General features: G+C 44.7%; 1 protein-coding gene across 1 annotated transcript in view; it reads right to left on the reverse strand.

The window, feature by feature from the left end:
• Positions 1-25,224, reverse strand: part of sgip1a (SH3GL interacting endocytic adaptor 1a) — a 138,869-nt gene extending 113,645 nt beyond the window's left edge. Inside the window, 2 exon segments of the mRNA XM_042322357.1 lie at positions 12,323-12,443; positions 25,119-25,224. Of these exon segments, the coding sequence (XP_042178291.1) occupies positions 12,323-12,365 (43 nt within the window). The 5' untranslated portion in view covers positions 12,366-12,443; positions 25,119-25,224.
• Positions 25,225-25,566: the final 342 nt, after the last annotated feature.

Consider the following 25,566-nt stretch of genomic DNA (forward strand, 5'->3'; position numbering starts at 1 on the left):
CACAGAGTAATGGGAACACGTGGAGGGGTATGTATACACACAACTAACAGAGTAACGGGTACATGTGGAGGGGTATGTATACACACACAACTCACAGAGTATCGGGTACATGTGGAGGGGTATGCATACACACACACAACTCACAGAGTAACGGGTACACGTGGAGGGGTATGTACACACACACACATCTCACAACTCACAGAGTAACGGGTACACGTGGAGGGGTATGTATACACACACAACTCACAGAGTAACGGGTACACGTGGAGGGGTATGTACACACACACACAACTCACAGAGTAACGGGTACACGTGGAGGGGTATGTATACACACACACACAACTAACAGAGTAACGGGTACACGTGGAGGGGTATGTATACACACACACACACACACACAACTCACAGAGTAACGGGTACATGTGGAGGGGTATGTATACACACACACACAACTCACAGAGTAACGGGTACATGTGGAGGGGTATGTATACACACACACACAACTCACAGAGTAACGGGTACATGTGGAGGGGTATGTATACACACACAACTCACAGAGTAACGGGTACACGTGGAGGGGTATGTATACACACACACACAACTAACAGAGTAACGGGTACACGTGGAGGGGTATGTATACACACACACAACTCACAGAGTAACGGGTACACGTGGAGGGGTATGTACACACACACACATCTCACAACTCACAGAGTAACGGGTACACGTGGAGGGGTATGTATACACACACAACTCACAGAGTAACGGGTACACGTGGAGGGGTATGTACACACACACACAACTCACAGAGTAACGGGTACATGTGGAGGGGTATGTATACACACACACACAACTCACAGAGTAACGGGTACATGTGGAGGGGTATGTATACACACACACAACTCACAGAGTAACGGGTACACGTGGAGGGGTATGTATACACACACACAACTCACAGAGTAACGGGTACACGTGGAGGGGTATGTACACACACACAACTCACAGAGTAATGGGAACACGTGGAGGGGTATGTATACACACACACAACTAACAGAGTAACGGGTACATGTGGAGGGGTATGTATACACACACACAACTCACAGAGTATCGGGTACATGTGGAGGGGTATGTATACACACACAACTCACAGAGTAACGGGTACATGTGGAGGGGTATGCATACACACACACAACTCACAGAGTAACGGGTACACGTGGAGGGGTATGTATACACACACAACTCACAGAGTAACGGGTACACGTGGAGGGGTATGTACACACACACAACTCACAGAGTAACGGGTACACGTGGAGGGGTATGTACACACACACACATCTCACAACTCACAGAGTAACGGGTACACGTGGAGGGGTATGTATACACACACAACTCACAGAGTAACGGGTACATGTGGAGGGGTATGTATACACACACAACTCACAGAGTAACGGGTACACGTGGAGGGGTATGTACACACACACACAACTCACAGAGTAACGGGTACACGTGGAGGGGTATGTATACACACACACACAACTAACAGAGTAACGGGTACATGTGGAGGGGTATGTATACACACACACAACTAACAGAGTAACGGGTACATGTGGAGGGGTATGTATACACACACACACAACTAACAGAGTAACGGGTACACGTGGAGGGGTATGTATACACACACACACAACTCACAGAGTAACGGGTACATGTGGAGGGGTATGTATACACACACACACAACTCACAGAGTAACGGGTACATGTGGAGGGGTATGTATACACACACACACAACTCACAGAGTAACGGGTACATGTGGAGGGGTATGTATACACACACACAACTCACAGAGTAACGGGTACATGTGGAGGGGTATGTACACACACACACATCTCACAACTCACAGAGTAACGGGTACACGTGGAGGGGTATGTATACACACACAACTCACAGAGTAACGGGTACACGTGGAGGGGTATGTACACACACACACAACTCACAGAGTAACGGGTACACGTGGAGGGGTATGTATACACACACACACACACAACTAACAGAGTAACGGGTACACGTGGAGGGGTATGTATACACACACACACACACACAACTCACAGAGTAACGGGTACATGTGGAGGGGTATGTATACACACACACACAACTCACAGAGTAACGGGTACATGTGGAGGGGTATGTATACACACACACAACTCACAGAGTAACGGGTACATGTGGAGGGGTATGTATACACACACAACTCACAGAGTAACGGGTACACGTGGAGGGGTATGTATACACACACACACAACTAACAGAGTAACGGGTACATGTGGAGGGGTATGTATACACACACACAACTCACAGAGTAACGGGTACATGTGGAGGGGTATGTATACACACACACAACTCACAGAGTAACGGGTACATGTGGAGGGGTATGTATACACACACACAACTCACAGAGTAACGGGTACACGTGGAGGGGTATGTATACACACACAACTCACGGAGTAATGGGAACACGTGGAGGGGTATGTATACACACACACAACTCACAGAGTATCGGGTACATGTGGAGGGGTATGTATACACACACAACTCACAGAGTAACGGGTACACGTGGAGGGGTATGTACACACACAACTCACAGAGTAACGGGTACATGTGGAGGGGTATGCATACACACACACAACTCACAGAGTAACGGGTACACGTGGAGGGGTATGTATACACACACAACTCACAGAGTAACGGGTACACGTGGAGGGGTATGTACACACACAACTCACAGAGTAACGGGTACACGTGGAGGGGTATGTACACACACAACTCACAGAGTAACGGGTACATGTGGAGGGGTATGCATACACACACACAACTCACAGAGTAACGGGTACACGTGGAGGGGTATGTATACACACACAACTCACAGAGTAATGGGAACACGTGGAGGGGTATGTATACACACAACTAACAGAGTAACGGGTACATGTGGAGGGGTATGTATACACACACAACTCACAGAGTATCGGGTACATGTGGAGGGGTATGCATACACACACACAACTCACAGAGTAACGGGTACACGTGGAGGGGTATGTACACACACACACATCTCACAACTCACAGAGTAACGGGTACACGTGGAGGGGTATGTATACACACACAACTCACAGAGTAACGGGTACACGTGGAGGGGTATGTACACACACACACAACTCACAGAGTAACGGGTACACGTGGAGGGGTATGTATACACACACACACAACTAACAGAGTAACGGGTACACGTGGAGGGGTATGTATACACACACACACACACAACTCACAGAGTAACGGGTACATGTGGAGGGGTATGTATACACACACACACAACTCACAGAGTAACGGGTACATGTGGAGGGGTATGTATACACACACACAACTCACAGAGTAACGGGTACATGTGGAGGGGTATGTATACACACACAACTCACAGAGTAACGGGTACACGTGGAGGGGTATGTATACACACACACAACTAACAGAGTAACGGGTACACGTGGAGGGGTATGTATACACACACACACACACACACACAACTCACAGAGTAACGGGTACATGTGGAGGGGTATGTATACACACACACACAACTCACAGAGTAACGGGTACATGTGGAGGGGTATGTATACACACACAACTCACAGAGTAACGGGTACATGTGGAGGGGTATGTATACACACACAACTCACAGAGTAACGGGTACACGTGGAGGGGTATGTATACACACACACAACTCACAGAGTAACGGGTACACGTGGAGGGGTATGTACACACACACAACTCACAGAGTAATGGGAACACGTGGAGGGGTATGTATACACACACACAACTAACAGAGTAACGGGTACATGTGGAGGGGTATGTATACACACACACAACTCACAGAGTATCGGGTACATGTGGAGGGGTATGTATACACACACAACTCACAGAGTAACGGGTACATGTGGAGGGGTATGCATACACACACACAACTCACAGAGTAACGGGTACACGTGGAGGGGTATGTATACACACACAACTCACAGAGTAACGGGTACACGTGGAGGGGTATGTACACACACACAACTCACAGAGTAACGGGTACACGTGGAGGGGTATGTACACACACACACATCTCACAACTCACAGAGTAACGGGTACACGTGGAGGGGTATGTATACACACACAACTCACAGAGTAACGGGTACATGTGGAGGGGTATGTATACACACACAACTCACAGAGTAACGGGTACACGTGGAGGGGTATGTACACACACACACAACTCACAGAGTAACGGGTACACGTGGAGGGGTATGTATACACACACACACAACTAACAGAGTAACGGGTACATGTGGAGGGGTATGTATACACACACACAACTAACAGAGTAACGGGTACATGTGGAGGGGTATGTATACACACACACACAACTAACAGAGTAACGGGTACACGTGGAGGGGTATGTATACACACACACAACTCACAGAGTAACGGGTACATGTGGAGGGGTATGTATACACACACACAACTCACAGAGTAACGGGTACATGTGGAGGGGTATGTATACACACACACACAACTCACAGAGTAACGGGTACATGTGGAGGGGTATGTATACACACACACAACTCACAGAGTAACGGGTACATGTGGAGGGGTATGTATACACACACACAACTAACAGAGTAACGGGTACATGTGGAGGGGTATGTACACACACACAACTCACAGAGTAACGGGTACACGTGGAGGGGTATGTATACACACACACACAACTCACAGAGTAACGGGTACACGTGGAGGGGTATGTATACACACACACACACACACAACTCACAGAGTAACGGGTACACGTGGAGGGGTATGTATACACACACACACACACACAACTCACAGAGTAACGGGTACACGTGGAGGGGTATGTATACACACACACAACTCACAGAGTAACGGGTACATGTGGAGGGGTATGTATACACACACAACTCACAGAGTAACGGGTACATGTGGAGGGGTATGTATACACACACACAACTCACAGAGTAACGGGTCCATGTGGAGGGGTATGTATACACACACACAACTCACAGAGTAACGGGTCCATGTGGAGGGGTATGTATACACACAACTCACAGAGTAACGGGTACATGTGGAGGGGTATGTACACACACACAACTCACAGAGTAACGGGTACATGTGGAGGGGTATGTATACACACACAACTAACAGAGTAACGGGTACATGTGGAGGGGTATGTACACACACACAACTCACAGAGTAACGGGTACATGTGGAGGGGTATGTATACACACACACAACTAACAGAGTAACGGGTACATGTGGAGGGGTATGTATACACACAACTAACAGAGTAACGGGTACATGTGGAGGGGTATGTATACACACACAACTAACAGAGTAACGGGTACATGTGGAGGGGTATGTATACACACAACTAACAGAGTAACGGGTACATGTGGAGGGGTATGTATACACACAACTAACAGAGTAACGGGTACATGTGGAGGGGTATGTATACACACACACAACTCACAGAGTAACGGGTACATGTGGAGGGGTATGTACACACACAACTCACAGAGTAACGGGTACATGTGGAGGGGTATGCATACACACACACAACTCACAGAGTAACGGGTACACGTGGAGGGGTATGTACACACACACAACTCACAGAGTAACGGGTACATGTGGAGGGGTATGTATACACACACAACTAACAGAGTAACGGGTACATGTGGAAGGGTATGTACACACACACAACTCACAGAGTAACGGGTACATGTGGAGGGGTATGTACACACACAACTCACAGAGTAACGGGTACATGTGGAGGGGTATGCATACACACACACAACTCACAGAGTAACGGGTACACGTGGAGGGGTATGTATACACACACAACTCACAGAGTAACGGGTACACGTGGAGGGGTATGTACACACACAACTCACAGAGTAACGGGTACACGTGGAGGGGTATGTACACACACAACTCACAGAGTAACGGGTACATGTGGAGGGGTATGCATACACACACACAACTCACAGAGTAACGGGTACACGTGGAGGGGTATGTATACACACACAACTCACAGAGTAATGGGAAACACGTGGAGGGGTATGTATACACACAACTAACAGAGTAACGGGTACATGTGGAGGGGTATGTATACACACACAACTCACAGAGTATCGGGTACATGTGGAGGGGTATGCATACACACACACAACTCACAGAGTAACGGGTACACGTGGAGGGGTATGTACACACACACACATCTCACAACTCACAGAGTAACGGGTACACGTGGAGGGGTATGTATACACACACAACTCACAGAGTAACGGGTACACGTGGAGGGGTATGTACACACACACACAACTCACAGAGTAACGGGTACACGTGGAGGGGTATGTATACACACACACACAACTAACAGAGTAACGGGTACACGTGGAGGGGTATGTATACACACACACACACACACACAACTCACAGAGTAACGGGTACATGTGGAGGGGTATGTATACACACACACACAACTCACAGAGTAACGGGTACATGTGGAGGGGTATGTATACACACACAACTCACAGAGTAACGGGTACATGTGGGGGGTATGTATACACACACAACTCACAGAGTAACGGGTACACGTGGAGGGGTATGTATACACACACACAACTCACAGAGTAACGGGTACACGTGGAGGGGTATGTACACACACACAACTCACAGAGTAATGGGAACACGTGGAGGGGTATGTATACACACACACAACTCACAGAGTATCGGGTACATGTGGAGGGGTATGTATACACACACAACTCACAGAGTAACGGGTACATGTGGAGGGGTATGCATACACACACACAACTCACAGAGTAACGGGTACACGTGGAGGGGTATGTATACACACACAACTCACAGAGTAACGGGTACACGTGGAGGGGTATGTACACACACACAACTCACAGAGTAACGGGTACACGTGGAGGGGTATGTACACACACACACATCTCACAACTCACAGAGTAACGGGTACACGTGGAGGGGTATGTATACACACACAACTCACAGAGTAACGGGTACATGTGGAGGGGTATGTATACACACACACACACAACTAACAGAGTAACGGGTACACGTGGAGGGGTATGTATACACACACACACAACTCACAGAGTAACGGGTACACGTGGAGGGGTATGTACACACACACAACTCACAGAGTAACGGGTACACGTGGAGGGGTATGTACACACACACAACTCACAGAGTAACGGGTACACGTGGAGGGGTATGTATACACACACACACAACTAACAGAGTAACGGGTACATGTGGAGGGGTATGTATACACACACACAACTAACAGAGTAACGGGTACATGTGGAGGGGTATGTATACACACACACACAACTAACAGAGTAACGGGTACACGTGGAGGGGTATGTATACACACACACACAACTCACAGAGTAACGGGTACATGTGGAGGGGTATGTATACACACACACACAACTCACAGAGTAACGGGTACATGTGGAGGGGTATGTATACACACACACACAACTCACAGAGTAACGGGTACATGTGGAGGGGTATGTATACACACACACAACTCACAGAGTAACGGGTACATGTGGAGGGGTATGTATACACACACACAACTAACAGAGTAACGGGTACATGTGGAGGGGTATGTACACACACACAACTCACAGAGTAACGGGTACACGTGGAGGGGTATGTATACACACACACACAACTCACAGAGTAACGGGTACACGTGGAGGGGTATGTATACACACACACACACACACAACTCACAGAGTAACGGGTACACGTGGAGGGGTATGTATACACACACACACACACACAACTCACAGAGTAACGGGTACACGTGGAGGGGTATGTATACACACACACAACTCACAGAGTAACGGGTACATGTGGAGGGGTATGTATACACACACAACTCACAGAGTAACGGGTACATGTGGAGGGGTATGTATACACACACACAACTCACAGAGTAACGGGTCCATGTGGAGGGGTATGTATACACACACACAACTCACAGAGTAACGGGTCCATGTGGAGGGGTATGTATACACACAACTAACAGAGTAACGGGTACATGTGGAGGGGTATGTATACACACAACTAACAGAGTAACGGGTACATGTGGAGGGGTATGTATACACACACAACTAACAGAGTAACGGGTACATGTGGAGGGGTATGTATACACACAACTAACAGAGTAACGGGTACATGTGGAGGGGTATGTATACACACAACTAACAGAGTAACGGGTACATGTGGAGGGGTATGTATACACACACAACTAACAGAGTAACGGGTACATGTGGAGGGGTATGTATACACACAACTAACAGAGTAACGGGTACATGTGGAGGGGTATGTATACACACAACTAACAGAGTAACGGGTACATGTGGAGGGGTATGTATACACACACACAACTCACAGAGTAACGGGTACATGTGGAGGGGTATGTATACACACAACACAACAGAGTAACGGGTACATGTGGAGGGGTATGTACACACACACAACTCACAGAGTAACGGGTACACGTGGAGGGGTATGTACACACACACAACTCACAGAGTAACGGGTACATGTGGAGGGGTATGTATACACACACAACTAACAGAGTAACGGGTACATGTGGAAGGGTATGTACACACACACAACTCACAGAGTAACGGGTACATGTGGAGGGGTATGTACACACACAACTCACAGAGTAACGGGTACATGTGGAGGGGTATGCATACACACACACAACTCACAGAGTAACGGGTACACGTGGAGGGGTATGTATACACACACAACTCACAGAGTAACGGGTACATGTGGAGGGGTATGTATACACACACAACTCACAGAGTAACGGGTACACGTGGAGGGGTATGTACACACACAACTCACAGAGTAACGGGTACATGTGGAGGGGTATGCATACACACACACAACTCACAGAGTAACGGGTACACGTGGAGGGGTATGTATACACACACAACTCACAGAGTAATGGGAACACGTGGAGGGGTATGTATACACACAACTAACAGAGTAACGGGTACATGTGGAGGGGTATGTATACACACACAACTCACAGAGTATCGGGTACATGTGGAGGGGTATGCATACACACACACAACTCACAGAGTAACGGGTACACGTGGAGGGGTATGTATACACACACAACTCACAGAGTAACGGGTACACGTGGAGGGGTATGTACACACACACACAACTCACAGAGTAACGGGTACACGTGGAGGGGTATGTATACACACACACACAACTAACAGAGTAACGGGTACACGTGGAGGGGTATGTATACACACACACACACAACTCACAGAGTAACGGGTACATGTGGAGGGGTATGTATACACACACACACAACTCACAGAGTAACGGGTACATGTGGAGGGGTATGTATACACACACACAACTCACAGAGTAACGGGTACATGTGGAGGGGTATGTATACACACACAACTCACAGAGTAACGGGTACACGTGGAGGGGTATGTATACACACACACACAACTAACAGAGTAACGGGTACACGTGGAGGGGTATGTATACACACACACACACACACACAACTCACAGAGTAACGGGTACATGTGGAGGGGTATGTATACACACACACAACTCACAGAGTAACGGGTACATGTGGAGGGGTATGTATACACACACAACTCACAGAGTAACGGGTACACGTGGAGGGGTATGTATACACACACACAACTCACAGAGTAACGGGTACACGTGGAGGGGTATGTACACACACACAACTCACAGAGTAATGGGAACACGTGGAGGGGTATGTATACACACACACAACTAACAGAGTAACGGGTACATGTGGAGGGGTATGTATACACACACACAACTCACAGAGTATCGGGTACATGTGGAGGGGTATGTATACACACACAACTCACAGAGTAACGGGTACATGTGGAGGGGTATGCATACACACACACAACTCACAGAGTAACGGGTACACGTGGAGGGGTATGTATACACACACAACTCACAGAGTAACGGGTACACGTGGAGGGGTATGTACACACACACAACTCACAGAGTAACGGGTACACGTGGAGGGGTATGTACACACACACACATCTCACAACTCACAGAGTAACGGGTACACGTGGAGGGGTATGTATACACACACAACTCACAGAGTAACGGGTACATGTGGAGGGGTATGTATACACACACAACTCACAGAGTAACGGGTACACGTGGAGGGGTATGTACACACACACACAACTCACAGAGTAACGGGTACACGTGGAGGGGTATGTATACACACACACACAACTAACAGAGTAACGGGTACATGTGGAGGGGTATGTATACACACACACAACTAACAGAGTAACGGGTACATGTGGAGGGGTATGTATACACACACACACAACTAACAGAGTAACGGGTACACGTGGAGGGGTATGTATACACACACACACAACTCACAGAGTAACAGGTACATGTGGAGGGGTATGTATACACACACACACAACTCACAGAGTAACGGGTACATGTGGAGGGGTATGTATACACACACACACAACTCACAGAGTAACGGGTACATGTGGAGGGGTATGTATACACACACACAACTCACAGAGTAACGGGTACATGTGGAGGGGTATGTATACACACACACAACTAACAGAGTAACGGGTACATGTGGAGGGGTATGTACACACACACAACTCACAGAGTAACGGGTACACGTGGAGGGGTATGTATACACACACACACAACTCACAGAGTAACGGGTACACGTGGAGGGGTATGTATACACACACACACACACACAACTCACAGAGTAACGGGTACACGTGGAGGGGTATGTATACACACACACACACACACAACTCACAGAGTAACGGGTACACGTGGAGGGGTATGTATACACACACACAACTCACAGAGTAACGGGTACATGTGGAGGGGTATGTATACACACACAACTCACAGAGTAACGGGTACATGTGGAGGGGTATGTATACACACACACAACTCACAGAGTAACGGGTCCATGTGGAGGGGTATGTATACACACACACAACTCACAGAGTAACGGGTCCATGTGGAGGGGTATGTATACACACAACTAACAGAGTAACGGGTACATGTGGAGGGGTATGTACACACACACAACTCACAGAGTAACGGGTACATGTGGAGGGGTATGTATACACACACAACTAACAGAGTAACGGGTACATGTGGAGGGGTATGTACACACACACAACTCACAGAGTAACGGGTACATGTGGAGGGGTATGTATACACACACAACTAACAGAGTAACGGGTACATGTGGAGGGGTATGTATACACACAACTAACAGAGTAACGGGTACATGTGGAGGGGTATGTATACACACACAACTAACAGAGTAACGGGTACATGTGGAGGGGTATGTATACACACAACTAACAGAGTAACGGGTACATGTGGAGGGGTATGTATACACACAACTAACAGAGTAACGGGTACATGTGGAGGGGTATGTATACACACACACAACTCACAGAGTAACGGGTACATGTGGAGGGGTATGTATACACACAACTAACAGAGTAACGGGTACATGTGGAGGGGTATGTACACACACACAACTCACAGAGTAACGGGTACACGTGGAGGGGTATGTACACACACACAACTCACAGAGTAACGGGTACATGTGGAGGGGTATGTATACACACACAACTAACAGAGTAACGGGTACATGTGGAAGGGTATGTACACACACACAACTCACAGAGTAACGGGTACATGTGGAGGGGTATGTATACACACACACAACTCACAGAGTAACGGGTACATGTGGAAGGGTATGTACACACACACAACTAACAGAGTAACGGGTACACGTGGAGGGGTATGTATACACACACAACTCACAGAGTAACGGGTACACGTGGAGGGGTATGTATACATGTATTCAGGGTCTGAGGTTGAAAATGAGCCGGCTGGCAAAAACCGGCACTTTTACTGAAACGTTGAATAATGTGCACTGTCCCCGTAAAAATATAAATAAACTCAAACATACATAAACGAACGCACACAACTGAACTATAGAACACACATACTTGAAAGCACCACATCGCACACAGTGCAGTACTGGAATACCCCCAGACACATTTATACAGAGGAAGTTGACAGATAGGTGAGGAAAGAGAGAGGTAGTCGTACCTGCAACAATGCGAAACCAGCCAGTACACAGCTCTTCAGCCATCTACAGCAATCTCCATGGAGCAGGTCGCATATCTGTAGGTCCACAGGCGGATGGAAGGACGAATGGATGAAAAGAGAACTGTAGGGATAAGAGAGATGTCAAGGAGTCTGTGAGGAGAGAAAGAAAGAGACGGACCAGTCGTATTAGAGGAGTGATGACGACTGAGTACCCTGGCTGAGAGGACCCCCCCCCCATACACAAACAACCTGAGTGTACCTGACCTGTATACAACACACCAACTTCTCTGTGCACTGCAAACTGGTCCAATGACACTAACCCCTTTCACCCTGGAAGAAAGAGGGGATATGAGAAGGAGAGGAAGGAGAGACGAAGAAGAGATACAGGAGAGAGGAAGAGGAGCAACAGGAAAGAAGAAGAAGAGCGATAAAAGGTGAGAACAGGGGAAATGGGAAGTGAAGAAACAACCTGAAATAGGATAAAAGAGCAACTGAACGTAATAATCAACTTCTCCTTTTGAAATGTGCCTATGAGGCATCGATATGAGTCAGAAACATTTATTCTAGTGTCATAATTGACTATATAATGTAAATAGAATATTTTTTGTCATAAAGTCAATCCCGTCCAAAACACAAATTCACGAGATAATTAAGGGAAAGAAATATGTAAGGGAATAAAATGTCACCGTAATAGTTTTCCTTGGGTTGGGTGTATTTAAATCCAGCCCACATTACCGAAGTAATCATAAATTCAGAGAGCAGCTGCACATGACTGGATCATAACGCCCATAGTTAATTTAGTTTGATATTGGATATCCCTATGGGCAAGTTAGAGACCATCAGTAAATTACAAAATGTAATAGCTCCAAATTTCAATGACATAAAACCTCAAACCAACTATAAATTGTAAAAATGTATAATAAATATTGAAAGCATTTAATGAGACAACTAAAAGGTGTGCAACATGTAAATATTGTCCCATTTACATTGTGTAATTTTTTTAGAGTCCCTAACTAGCCCCATAGATCACTCCGGCCTGCTGAAGCTAATTGGCTATATAAATTGGCTAGCTTGCTAGCTAGTCTCGGCTACTTTCCAGATACAAGACCTGGTTAGACTGGTCCAAGTTATCTAAAAGGGTGAGTGACTAACTTTGTAATGTTTTGGCTGAGTGAAAGTACAAACGCTTCCCACATTCGAACACACACGCACACACACACACACACACACACACACACACACACACACACACACACACACACACACACACACACACACACACACACACACACACACACACACACACACACACACACACACACACACACACACACACATTAAAGGACACCTCAAAAACACAAATCTCATTCTGTCGCATTTCCTAATAAGGACAATTGAAACCAAGGCTAAATCAGGAAGTTCAGCCCTCTTTAACAGTCTTTCATATATGCAGAAAATAAAACTGTACCATAAAAAGGATGTAAAGATAAACGTTCTGCTGCAGAGACATTGGTGCCTTATGCTGCCCTCTGCTGGTTGTACTGTAACAGTGCATCTCTCACCCTCCCTCTCATAACACTGGCCTTGTAAACTCATCACTCTGATTATAACACTTGGCAGAAGTGTTGAGATGTATTTTAAATGCCACTGTTATGCAACGGTCAACCACCCTTAGATGTCAGGGGTCAATTAATGTTAAATAGAGGTCTAAAACAGGTCAAATTACCTACCACATCAAAATGCCATTTAATCCTAATGGCAGAAACAAATAATGCAATAGATTGTACAATATCAGCGGCTAATACATTTTATTTTTCTGACGTCTTAGACTGCATGACTGTAACAACAGACAGACAAATTAAAATGCATCAAGAAATGTAAAACCAAATAGGACACTGTTGTTCTAAGCCTAGACTATCCAGTTGAAGTGGGACACTGCCCGTCTCAGCAGGCCTGATCTGATATAGTCTCCATCAAACCAGTATAGCTGTGATTGGATTATGAGTCCTGATGGCCCTACATCTATTACACACTTATAACTCATATATAAAACATGACAGCTGGCTGGGTCAACTGACTCTCAAAATACTGAATGACCTATCCTTACAGTCATGCATCGCCCACTCAGCTCCCGAGCAGTGAGAATGATGTCATTGATATCAGTATATCAGAGCGGAGCCTGCTTCTGCAGTGTCATCTCATCTCGATGAATCTCCCTTTCCTCCACCACTTTCAGCCGAGCTCGACAACTGGCCCTCGACATTTACATCTGAAGTAGGTTTAACTCATGAGAAAGTAGTTCTTAATTGGCAGCTATTCCTTCCACAGGATTGACACTGGAACACGGTGGGGGGATTTTCCATTTCAAATGCAGGAGAATTGGAAAAAAATAGGCTTCCAAGGCAGAGAATAGAATATCTACATAGGAATACAGAGGCCCATTATCAGCAACCACTCCTGTGTTCCAATGGCACATTGTGTTAGCTAATCCAAGTTTATTATTAGAAAACCTTTGCAATCATTAGAAAACTTTTGCAATTATGTTGGCACAGATGAAAACTGTCGTTCTGATTCTTTAGACTAGTTGAGTATCTGGAGCATCAGCATTTGTGGGTTTGATTACAGGCTCAAAATGGCCAGAAACAAAGATCTTTCTTCTGAAACTTGTCAGTCTATTCTTATTCTGAGAAATGAAGGCTATTCCATGCGAGAAATTGACCAGAAACTGAGGATCTCGTACAACTCTGTGCACTTCTCCCTTCACAGAACAGCGCAAATTGGCTCTAACTAGAATAGAAAGAGGAGTGGGAGCCCCAGTGCACAACTGAGCAATAGGACAAGTACATTAGAGTGTCTAGTTTGAGAAACAGATGCCTCACAAGTCCTCAGCTGGCAGTTTCATTAAATAGTATCCGCAAAACACCAGTCTCAATGCCAACCGTGAAGAGGCGACTCTGGGATGCTGGCCTTCTAGGCAGAGTTGCAAAGAAAAAGTCATATCTCAGACTGGCCAATATAAATAAAAGATTAAGATGGGCAAAAGAACACAGATACTGGACAGAGGAACTCTGCCTAGAAGGCCAGCATTCCGGAATCACCTCTTCACTGTTGACTTGAGACCCGTGTTTTTGTGGGTAATTTTTAATGAAGCTGCTAGTTGAGGGAAAAAAAGAAAATGGTGCCGTCTGGTGTGCTTAATATAAGGAATTTGAAATTATGTATACTTATACTTTCAATACTAAAGTATATTTTATCAATTACATTTACTTTTGATACTTAAGTATATTTAAAACCAAATACTTTTACTCAAGTAGAATTTTACTGGTGACTTTCACTTTTTCTGTTAAGGTATGACATTTGGGTACTTTTTCCTCCACTGCATATTGTATTCAGCCAATCAGGTTGCAGCAGTCTGTTGTTTCCCCTTGGCTGAATGTGGGGCACAACACCAGGATTGGAATTCACATAGGACTTGCAGTATGTTGCCTGACAAAAACAACAAAAAAGAACTGGGCAATGTTTATATGGCTCCCTTTCAAACAGCCACATTTTTTCCCCAATGTAAGCTGCATTTGCATGTTATATTGCCATTGCTTGCCGCAACCAAGCAAGAACATTCAACTTTGACATTTTTGTTGCAATCGTTGTCATGGTAACCTGATGCGAGAGCAAGTTCTAAAGCCGTCAGAAATGCACTGCTTTCATGACAACGATTGTAAGTTAGCAGGTCGCCATACATAATTTGTTAGCAATGACCTTGTAATGTGTTAATTTTCCTATTACGGTGAATAAAATGTTGTCTACAGTTAAACTGAAAACGTTGTCAGATATGTTCTGATAATTATATTAGGTGGCTAGCCAGTTAGGTAGCTAACAAGCTAACGTTTGCAACAAATCAAAACATTGTCTAGAGAGTTGTTTTTAACGTAAACTCACCCCATTCCGTACAAATGTGGGCGCAACATTCAAACGAGGCTACAAAGAAAACTAATTGGACTGTAGCGACTGTGTTGACGTCAAAATTGGGGGTGTGAACTAGGTTTCTCTTCAAGCGTTGATCGACATGGTAATGGCTCTATAGTATTGGAGAAAAGTTCCGTTACATCTTGACAAGTCATGTCGTAACGTACAGCATGCATAAAGCAACTATTTCTATCTTACAATCTCTCTTCACCAGGTGTAGCACTTCTATCATCCTTTAAAAACAAGAAATGGACAGTGACGGGTAAGGGGGGGATACCTAGTCAATTTTTTCGTCATCATTGCATGTCATCATCATTCTCAAAGCCGCTGTTTACTTCTAAGATCACTTTAGCACCACCCTAAAAACCCGATTCAAATTCCACACAAATATTCAAATAGGTATGTAATGACACATTATATAAACTCTTTATGGTGTTTTATTTCCATTTTAGAGACGATAAGGTGTTTAGTTGGACAGATAGAGTGAAAAAAAGCAATTTTCCCACACAACAACTCTCCTCACTATCATGCATTAGTTTCGCTTCCCCACCCGCCATTTTTAAAAAGACCCGATGGGGCTCATTGCCGGGCAGCGTTTAGGTCATGTAATTAATTATGTTGGAAAGGGGAGAAATTGTGCTTTACAATGGTATTGACATTACAGTTGATCTGGAAATATTACGTTTTTTGGGGTGCTAAAATAAGGGCAATTGTACGGACCAAGGCGATGTATGAGTTTACGTGAGTTTACGTTAGTTGGTTGGCTTGCTAGACTGACATATACTAAATATTTAAATCTAGCTACACTTCCTTTCCTGCTGTTCTTCTGCATCCTATTAAATGTGTGCGTTTCGGAGGGAAGGAGGGTGTGAAGATAAAGGTTTATAGTATCCTGCCCTTTTGTTTTTTGTTTGTTTAATTTCATGACTGAGTGTGGGTGGGGGAATAAACGTTGCTGATTGATATCCTGTTGTGTAGTTTTTCTGCAGTTTTTTTATGGTAGGGTAGACAGATGTGTTTTCTTTCTACTACATGTATTGGTAAGTCATTGTATTAAACAAACTTCAAATAACTTTTCTTAGGAGTGAATGGGCTGTAAGTAGGCAGCTCGAGATAATTTAATTGACAGTTCTGGTTGCCTAGTGATGGACTTTAGCCCTGCTTCAGAAGAGGCATTTCTTTACCAAAAAGTTAAATACCCATTCAGTGGTGCTTCAAAACGATCTCCAGGTTTCGTGGCAGCATTCGTGGCGACATAGTGTAGGCTATGCTTTCAGACAAACAAATACTGTAGCTGAGGCGCTTTCAAGGAGCCACAGTTTATATACCGATATGAACAAATGTATACAAGCCTATATTCTGCCCATATGAAGGAATGTATATACAATATTTGTAGCCATACATGGTTTAATGAAAATCTGTAAACATACACCTTTAATAACAGACTCATGAACACAATCATGCAATAGGCTACAGCTGGCTTCACAGCTTCCCTAGGAAACTTGATGTGTTGTAGCCTCATGCAAACAAAAGAGTATCAGAGAATGAGTTCACTTCTGCTGCAGTGTTCGTGGTAAAATATTATGCGTTGTGTAAGTGCTTCAGGTGGAGGGAGGGTTAATGTGACTACTCTTTGTTTTCTTTGTACCCCTCTGTCACCATAAATGAAATTAAAAGTTTATTAAAATACTAAACAATAGAATGTTCATGATTTAATGAGAGGGAAAGACGGTAAGATGTACGTTGGGCTTTCTTCTGATGGGTTCGCAGGACTTTCAAATATATTACAGCAATCATGATTATTGCAGCAAATAAAAGTACAGGCTTTGTCGCCGGCAATACCTTTCAGATATAAAGAAAATGCCCCATACCACAGATTTCTCTGAAAGAAAACAGTTCCTCACAGAGCAGAGCCAGAGTCTTAACACAAAACATCCTGAGAACACTGTCATTGCAGCAGACCATACATAATATGTGATTTCCCAGTGATGCAAATAAAGCACCTGCACAATAGAGCCTAAATGTGATCTTATTCCTTCTAATTCTAGCTATACATTCACATAGAGGTATTGATCCTTTGGCTGAGGCAGCTCTTTTCATTACAGTGGCGGGGTCTCTGTAGAGAGAGCAAGGAGAGAGGACAGGGAAATTCATAGTCAAGTCCTCAAATTTAGGCCACTCCACAGTAAGTCACTTTTCTGTATATGATGAAGCGCAGCTCAGTAAATATTTATTGCATTTTCCTTTTCCAAATGGGCGGTAATTTAGAATGCATAAGATACTGTATTTACGATAGCACAGCTTCGCCCTATGTTCACCAGTCTTCCCGCTCTTTCAATCAAACCCAGCCCCTTTTCTTTTGTGTAACCAGCTGTCATATCTGTCCTGCCCGCTAGGGACATTTTCCTTTATGATGTCATTTGTAATCAAGTTATGATTTAATTATGTGTATGTGCAATTCTGTGTGATTAGTTAGGTATTTAGTAAATAAATAATTAAACCCAATTTTATATTACTGGTTCAACTTGTTAGCCAGGGTTCGTGCAGATAACCAAGAATTTACAACGTTCAGATGAGACTGAACTAAGATGACGATTAATAATTGACTGCTATTGATGTAAAATATTACTAGGTCTTTAAGAGTTTATTCGGGAGATAACAGCTCTATAAATATTATTTTGTGGTGCCCCGACTCTCTAGTTAATTACATTTACATGATTAGCTCAATCAGGTAATATTAATTACGGAGAAATTATTTTATAGAATAGCATGTCATATCACTTAATCTGGCATAGCCAAAGACACAACAATTGTGTACATATTACCTCAAATAGCCTGACTAACCGGTGCACCCGCACATTGACTCTGTACCGATACCACCTGTATATAGCCACACTACTGTTATTTTTGACAGTTTCTTTTTTATTTCTTTACTTATCTATTGTTTACCTAATACCTATTTTTTACTTAAAAACTGCACTGTTGGTTAAGGGCTTGTGACCCACAGTATAACACACACACACAAACACACAGACACACAGAAACACAGAAACAGACACACACCGAGTGGAAAAGACATCACCAGTGTGTGTGATGCCCCGCTGGTCTGGTCTGGACTAAAGCCTGAACTAACGAGGTGGTCAACACCAACCCAATGTGTTCCTCTTACTCAGAAGCAATTAGCATGTCCACAGGAGCTAGGGCTGTATAAACACACAGCAATACTCAGTCCACTATCACATCCCATCTATAAACATGATTATACAACACACTAACTGCTCTGATGTGCTAGTTCCCCCAATCCCCTAGGACTAGGCTGACTGGGATTTCAAAATGGAGTCAGAGTGGAGACTATCTTTTAGGGACTTTCAAAGGAGTTTAGAAAGTTCCAAAAATATGGATGTAATGTCTCTTTGTGGTGCTAGAGAGAGTGTGATGTTTTTCAACCTTAGCAGGCCATCACCACCAGGCTAAAAGTAGAAAGCTACAACAGCTCTAAGCATAATGAAATCATAAAGGACATGGTGCTCCAGGAAAGATCCATCAACGATCCTTACTTTCATACCCATATTAATCTCTTCCTCTCCTCTATCAGTCTCTCGTTCTGACTGGCCACCCACGAGGATGCTAATATGGGTTATGCGTATGCAGTGACGTATTCAGCAGCCTAAAAACCTAATGTAGGCCGTGGGCTCTTCCTCCTCCCAACCCGGGACTATTCTGTCCTGGTTCCCTTCTAGGCTCTGTTGTCTGGTCTCCATGGGGATACGGAGTCCTAGAATGCCTAGGTTAACTGGTGCTATACTGGTTCTATAATAGCTGGGTACAATGTTGTGGGATTTGGTGTACGGTACTCTGCAACATTGTTTTCTGCTGTGCTGCAAGGTGCAGTTGTGCTTATGCTGTTCTGTGATGTTGTTATGTGGTTCTATGCTATGCTGCTGTTATGTTGTTCTGTGCTGTTTTGTTGTTATGTGGTTCTATGTTGTTGTTATGTGGTTCTATGTTGTTGTTATGTTGTTCTATGTTTTTATGTTGTTCTATGTTGTTGTTATGTGGTTCTATGTTGTTGTTATGTGGTTCTATGTTGTTGTTATGTTGTTCTGTGCTGTTTTGTTGTTATGTGGTTCTATGTTCTTGTATGCTGTTGTTATATGGTTCTGTTGTTTTTGTTATGTGGTTCTATGTTGTTTTTGTTATTTGGTTCTATGTTGTTGTTGTTCTGTGTTGTTGTTATGTGGTTCTGTTATTGTTGTTATGTGGTTCCATGTTGTTGTTTTGTTGTTCTGTTTTATGTTGTTGTTCTGTGTTGTTGTTATGTGGTACTATGCTGTGCTGTTGTTATGTTGATCTGTGCTATGCTGTACCGTGCGCAGTTGTGTGGTGAGGTTCCTTGTGGAGCCACTGGGGAGAGTGAATATGGGGCACTCCTACACATAGTGCGCAGCACACATCAAAGGCCAGAACATTGTGTCGGAGCGCCCCTCTGGCGAAGAACAGCAGAAGATAACAGAGGGATACATACACCCCCCTCCCCGACAGCCCCTGCTCCTTCCCGACAGCCCCTGCTCCTTCCCGACAGCCCCTGCTCCTTCCCGACAGCCCCTGCTCCTTCCCGACAGCCCCTGCTCCTTCCCGATATCCCCTGCTCCTTCCCGACAGCCCCTGCTCCTTCCCGACAGCCCCTGCTCCTTCCCGACAGCCCCTGCTCCTACCCGACAGCCCCTGCTCCTCTCTGACAGCCCCTGCTCCTCTCTGACAGCCCCTGTTCCTTCCCGACAGCCCCTGCTCCTTCCCGACAGCCCCTGCTCCTTCCCGACAGCCCCTGCTCCTCTCTGACAGCCCCTGCTCCTTCCCGACAGCCTCTGCTCCTTCCCGACAACCCCTGCTCCTCCCTGACAGCCCCTGCTCCTCTCTGACAGCCCCTGCTCCTCTCTGACAGCCCCTGCTCCTCTCTGACAGCCCCTGCTCCTTCCCGACAGCCCCTACTCCTCCCTGACAGCCCCTGCGCCGCCTAGTCTTACTCATCAGTGAGTTATTTCACACCAGCTGAGATGTGTCATGTAATAAAGCATATGTTCTCCCTCCCTGACTCCACACGCAGAGCCTCAGCTCCCCTACGCACTGCTAAAACAGCTCAGCGCCATCCTTTAAACCGCTCTACATGCCCGGGGAAAGCACTCAGCTATGACATTTACAGACTCACACCATGAGTCTGAAGCTAACTTTAAATGTTAGGGTTAGGGGTTAGAAGAGGGAGACTGACAGCCTTTGTACAGGAAAGCCTATAGAATAAAGACATGACCTACGCAGTGCGCACACACCAGCCTGAGTGCTGCCTGGCACTCCGTTCCTCTTCCAGAATCTACTGTCTCTTCCTGCTACCAACCATAGATTGATTATTCATAGGTATGACTCCCTTCCTTGCGGAGGAGCCAGTGTGTGTGTGTGTATATGTGTGTGTGTGTGTGCGTGCGCGTGTGTGTATGTGTGAGCGTACTGAACATTAGTTGGGAGGATCAACAGCTTCCTGACCTAGGCCAACATCCCCAACGTAGAATCCCACATCATCCGACACCAACTCTGGCAGACAGGATACTGTGTCCGCATGCCTGACTCAAGGCTGCTCTAACTGGAAGTAGGGAACAGAATGCAAGGGTGGCAAAAGAAAAGGTACAAAGACGCCCTTAAAATCAACCTCAGAAAATGCAACATACACACAACTGGGAACTCCTTGCCACACAGCATACACTCTAACTACATCAGACTAAGAGGTCATCTGCACCACTCTGGCCAATTCAAAACAACAGAAGTGCAAAGATCAACCCACCAAGAAATTCACTGCCCTCCAACCTCGCTGTGTTTGTAGCTCCAGGATCAGCCTGCTCAGATAACAAACAAGTCTGCACGCAGAGACTCACACTCTCTCTCTCCCTCCCCCTCCAGCTAAACATTAAGACCTGCACAACCCCTGTGACCGATCACCATGCATATTCAAGTGGGCCAGTGTGTTACAGAGAGGAATGAGAAGTATGGAGCGACACACACACACACACACACACACACACACACACACACACACACACACACACACACACACACACACACACACACACACACACACACACACACACTCCTCAGAGTTAGGAAAGATATAAACAAACCTGCTATGACATTTCAATCCGACACTGTGAAGCAGGCCCTGACTCAACAGATATTATGTAATCCACTCAGCCTAATCAATCAGGCTGTCTGTAGCTTAGCTAACTATAGCTCATTTCAAAATGGAAATTATTATTTCTCAATTGTATCAGACAGACGTCTCAAATTGACCACCTCAGCCTCAATCAGCCTCAGTAAACGACCACTTTGCCCTTTCAGAAAAACTGGTCTCTCCTTTCTCTCTATTTCCCTCCCAGTTCTCTCCCTCCGTCTCTGTTCTAACGGAGGTGTGCGATTCCAGAAGGCTCTTTCATGTGGTCGATATCAGTTGCGTAATAAACTTTGACCTGCTGCTAGATTTTCTCAAGTGTGTGTGTGTGTGTGTGTGTGTGTGTGTAGTGGGTGTGTACTGTGTGTATGTAGTGAGCCTGGCCAGTGGAGGGTTGTGATGCCTGCCAGGGGGCCAGAGCGGAGCCAGGCCTTGCTAAGTCAGGGGCCTCAGCTCTGGCCCACCACACAACCCATAGTAGACGCTTCAGAAACTACTTCTGAAACATGTTCCACTACGGAGTAGTGAGGGGCGGGGGGACGTCCGTCTGACTATGTCTGTCCTGGGCTGGCATAAGGGTCTACTTCATTTCTGGGTGGAAACTTCATGAAAAGTAATGTAGGAAGTTCCTCTATATGTCATACAACAGCTGATAACTGTACTCTAGTTCACATCAAAACTAGTTAGGCTTCCATGACGACCAAGGAGGAGTTGCGTCATTTCAGAAAATAGAAAATTATCCCTGGAAAGCATATGATTGAAATGTGACCAACAAGCTCACTCCTTCAAATAAAATTACCCGTGTGCTGCCTATTGAGGAACCCTGCCCTAGACTTCATTATTACCATTATGGAAATCATGTGTTGTACTCCATTCCACTGAAACTACTGACAAATCACCTGGACAGCCAGAGAGTATCTATAGCTTTATGTATTTTTACTTAGTTGACAATGGAAGTTATATGTCTACTTCTACATTGGCCTAGGCTCTCTCTTTTATTGGGTCGGGCCCTAAACTGCCAGCTTGGGACTTGCAACTTTTTAGCAACTAACCTATTCCAGCCCTCACATCAGTGAGCTCTGGACAGACAAAGCTGTTTTTACACAAAGGGAAATGTATTCAGGTAAACTATTTTATGACATTTCCCCTGGATATATGGGATCCTCAAAGCATGATATTTTGCTCTTTCACACCGAGGCCTGGTCATTATCTTGTAGGATATTGTTGGAAAGATTTGTCAAATACTGTTAGGAAATATTACCATTCAAATTTGGATAAAAAAAATATAGAAAATGACTGAGAAGCCCAGTTTATTAGTGGCGAGTTAAGACAATCAGAAATCTGACATCCAGACATGCGTGCTCAGGCGCGCGCACTCAGTCAACATTAAGACCACAGAGAAACCAGACACATGCTCATTGCTCACGTGGAGCGCGCCAAACTAAATAGAATAAAAAAATTAACAAAACTCATAAATTATGGTATGAAATATTAGGTTGTGAACTCTGCAAACAACGTTTCCACTCCGACTTTACAGTAAACTTCACAGTAAATGACTGTAGGCCTAATCCGTCCATTCATGAACAGAATGCAATGTAAACAAATGACAATGAACGCGCAAGAATTGGCGAGAAACAGCTCAGCGCATTCGGTAGAGAGACAAACCAATATCTTCACCACAGCCCCCTCCCTTATTCTTGTCTCAACATTTCAAACGATACTCAAGACACATAATCTTAACATGTTTTAGATGATTTTCACTGACAGCCTCATCTCAATAATCAGCTAGGCTGAAACAATCGACAGCTTTAAAAGTAGCCAATGGTTGTCACGCTCTCTGTTGAAGTATTCTGAATTATGTTATTTATTCTGTATAGACAGGAGTAGTTATATCATTTTGGCAAATGTATTGAAATGTACTTTAGGTTACAGTGACTACTGTTACCAAATCTACTAATATTATACCCCCCTCAGCACCCCCTACTCAAAACATCTTCCTGCAGCTATGCCTGGATGTTATGTCTCCTAAGTGCCAGTTACCCACTTTTCAAGAACGCCATACTATACACAAAATATTATAGGCCTACTAATAATGGATTACAAAAGATACAGCGAGTTTTTCTTCCCTTTAAAGGGATGGGGATATGCGAAATAAAAATATATATATATTCATATTGAAAATTGCACTGTAGTATCAGTCAGTTAAAATATAAATTCATCTAATCTGGTGTAGTTACATCTGCATCGTGTCCAAAAATGACGTTTATAAATCGAAGATCATGTTCATGAATAATATTCTCTAGTAGAAGTAGCCTATAGGGGAAAGTGTGTCACTTTTTTTCTGGAGGTTCAGGTTGCAATGTGATGAAGTTATCTGTTGACTTTATAACGTGAGGTCATGCTGCTCCCAAAAGCTCCCTCCCTCCATCTCCCCTCGAGAAATTCAGTCATGATGGCTCTGCCATAAAATGTTCCTCGACCGTGGAGAAGAAACACAAACATTTTCACACCCAATCGTACCATCGTACCATCGTGCAATAGTTTATAAACAAGGAAGCGCGTTCAAAATAACTCTTACTCTACCTCCTTAAACTAGTTTAAACTGTAAAATATCATATTCACCTGTACGTGCGCCAGTCTTCTCTTTGCAGTAAATACGTGTATATTCGACAGAATTAGCATCTAGTCATGTTCAGGGACGCTGTCTCTGCCTCATTTAGGCATGTCGCAGTGCTTGTCACAAGTGGAGTAGCGCATGGGCCATGTGTTGTGTCCAGCAGAACTACAGTCATTGAATTCTCTGGGCTTTAAAAGCAACGTTTCTGTAACGACGTAAGGATGGCAAAAATGAATTATGCATTTCATTATGATACAAACAAACAGATTAATGAGATCAGATTAATGTGTATATCTTTTTTGCATTAGAACAAGTTACTAAATGTTTATAAAATAATATATTACAATGCCCTATGTGACACCTCTGATAGTGCAGAAAGTCTGTAAGATTAGTTAGCAATAAGATGACTTCAATTGGTAGTTTGCTAATCACCCCTTTTGCTTTTGAAACATC

The sequence above is a fragment of the Oncorhynchus tshawytscha genome, linkage group LG05 (genome assembly GCF_018296145.1).
Source record: "Oncorhynchus tshawytscha isolate Ot180627B linkage group LG05, Otsh_v2.0, whole genome shotgun sequence".
NCBI lineage: Eukaryota > Metazoa > Chordata > Actinopteri > Salmoniformes > Salmonidae > Oncorhynchus > Oncorhynchus tshawytscha.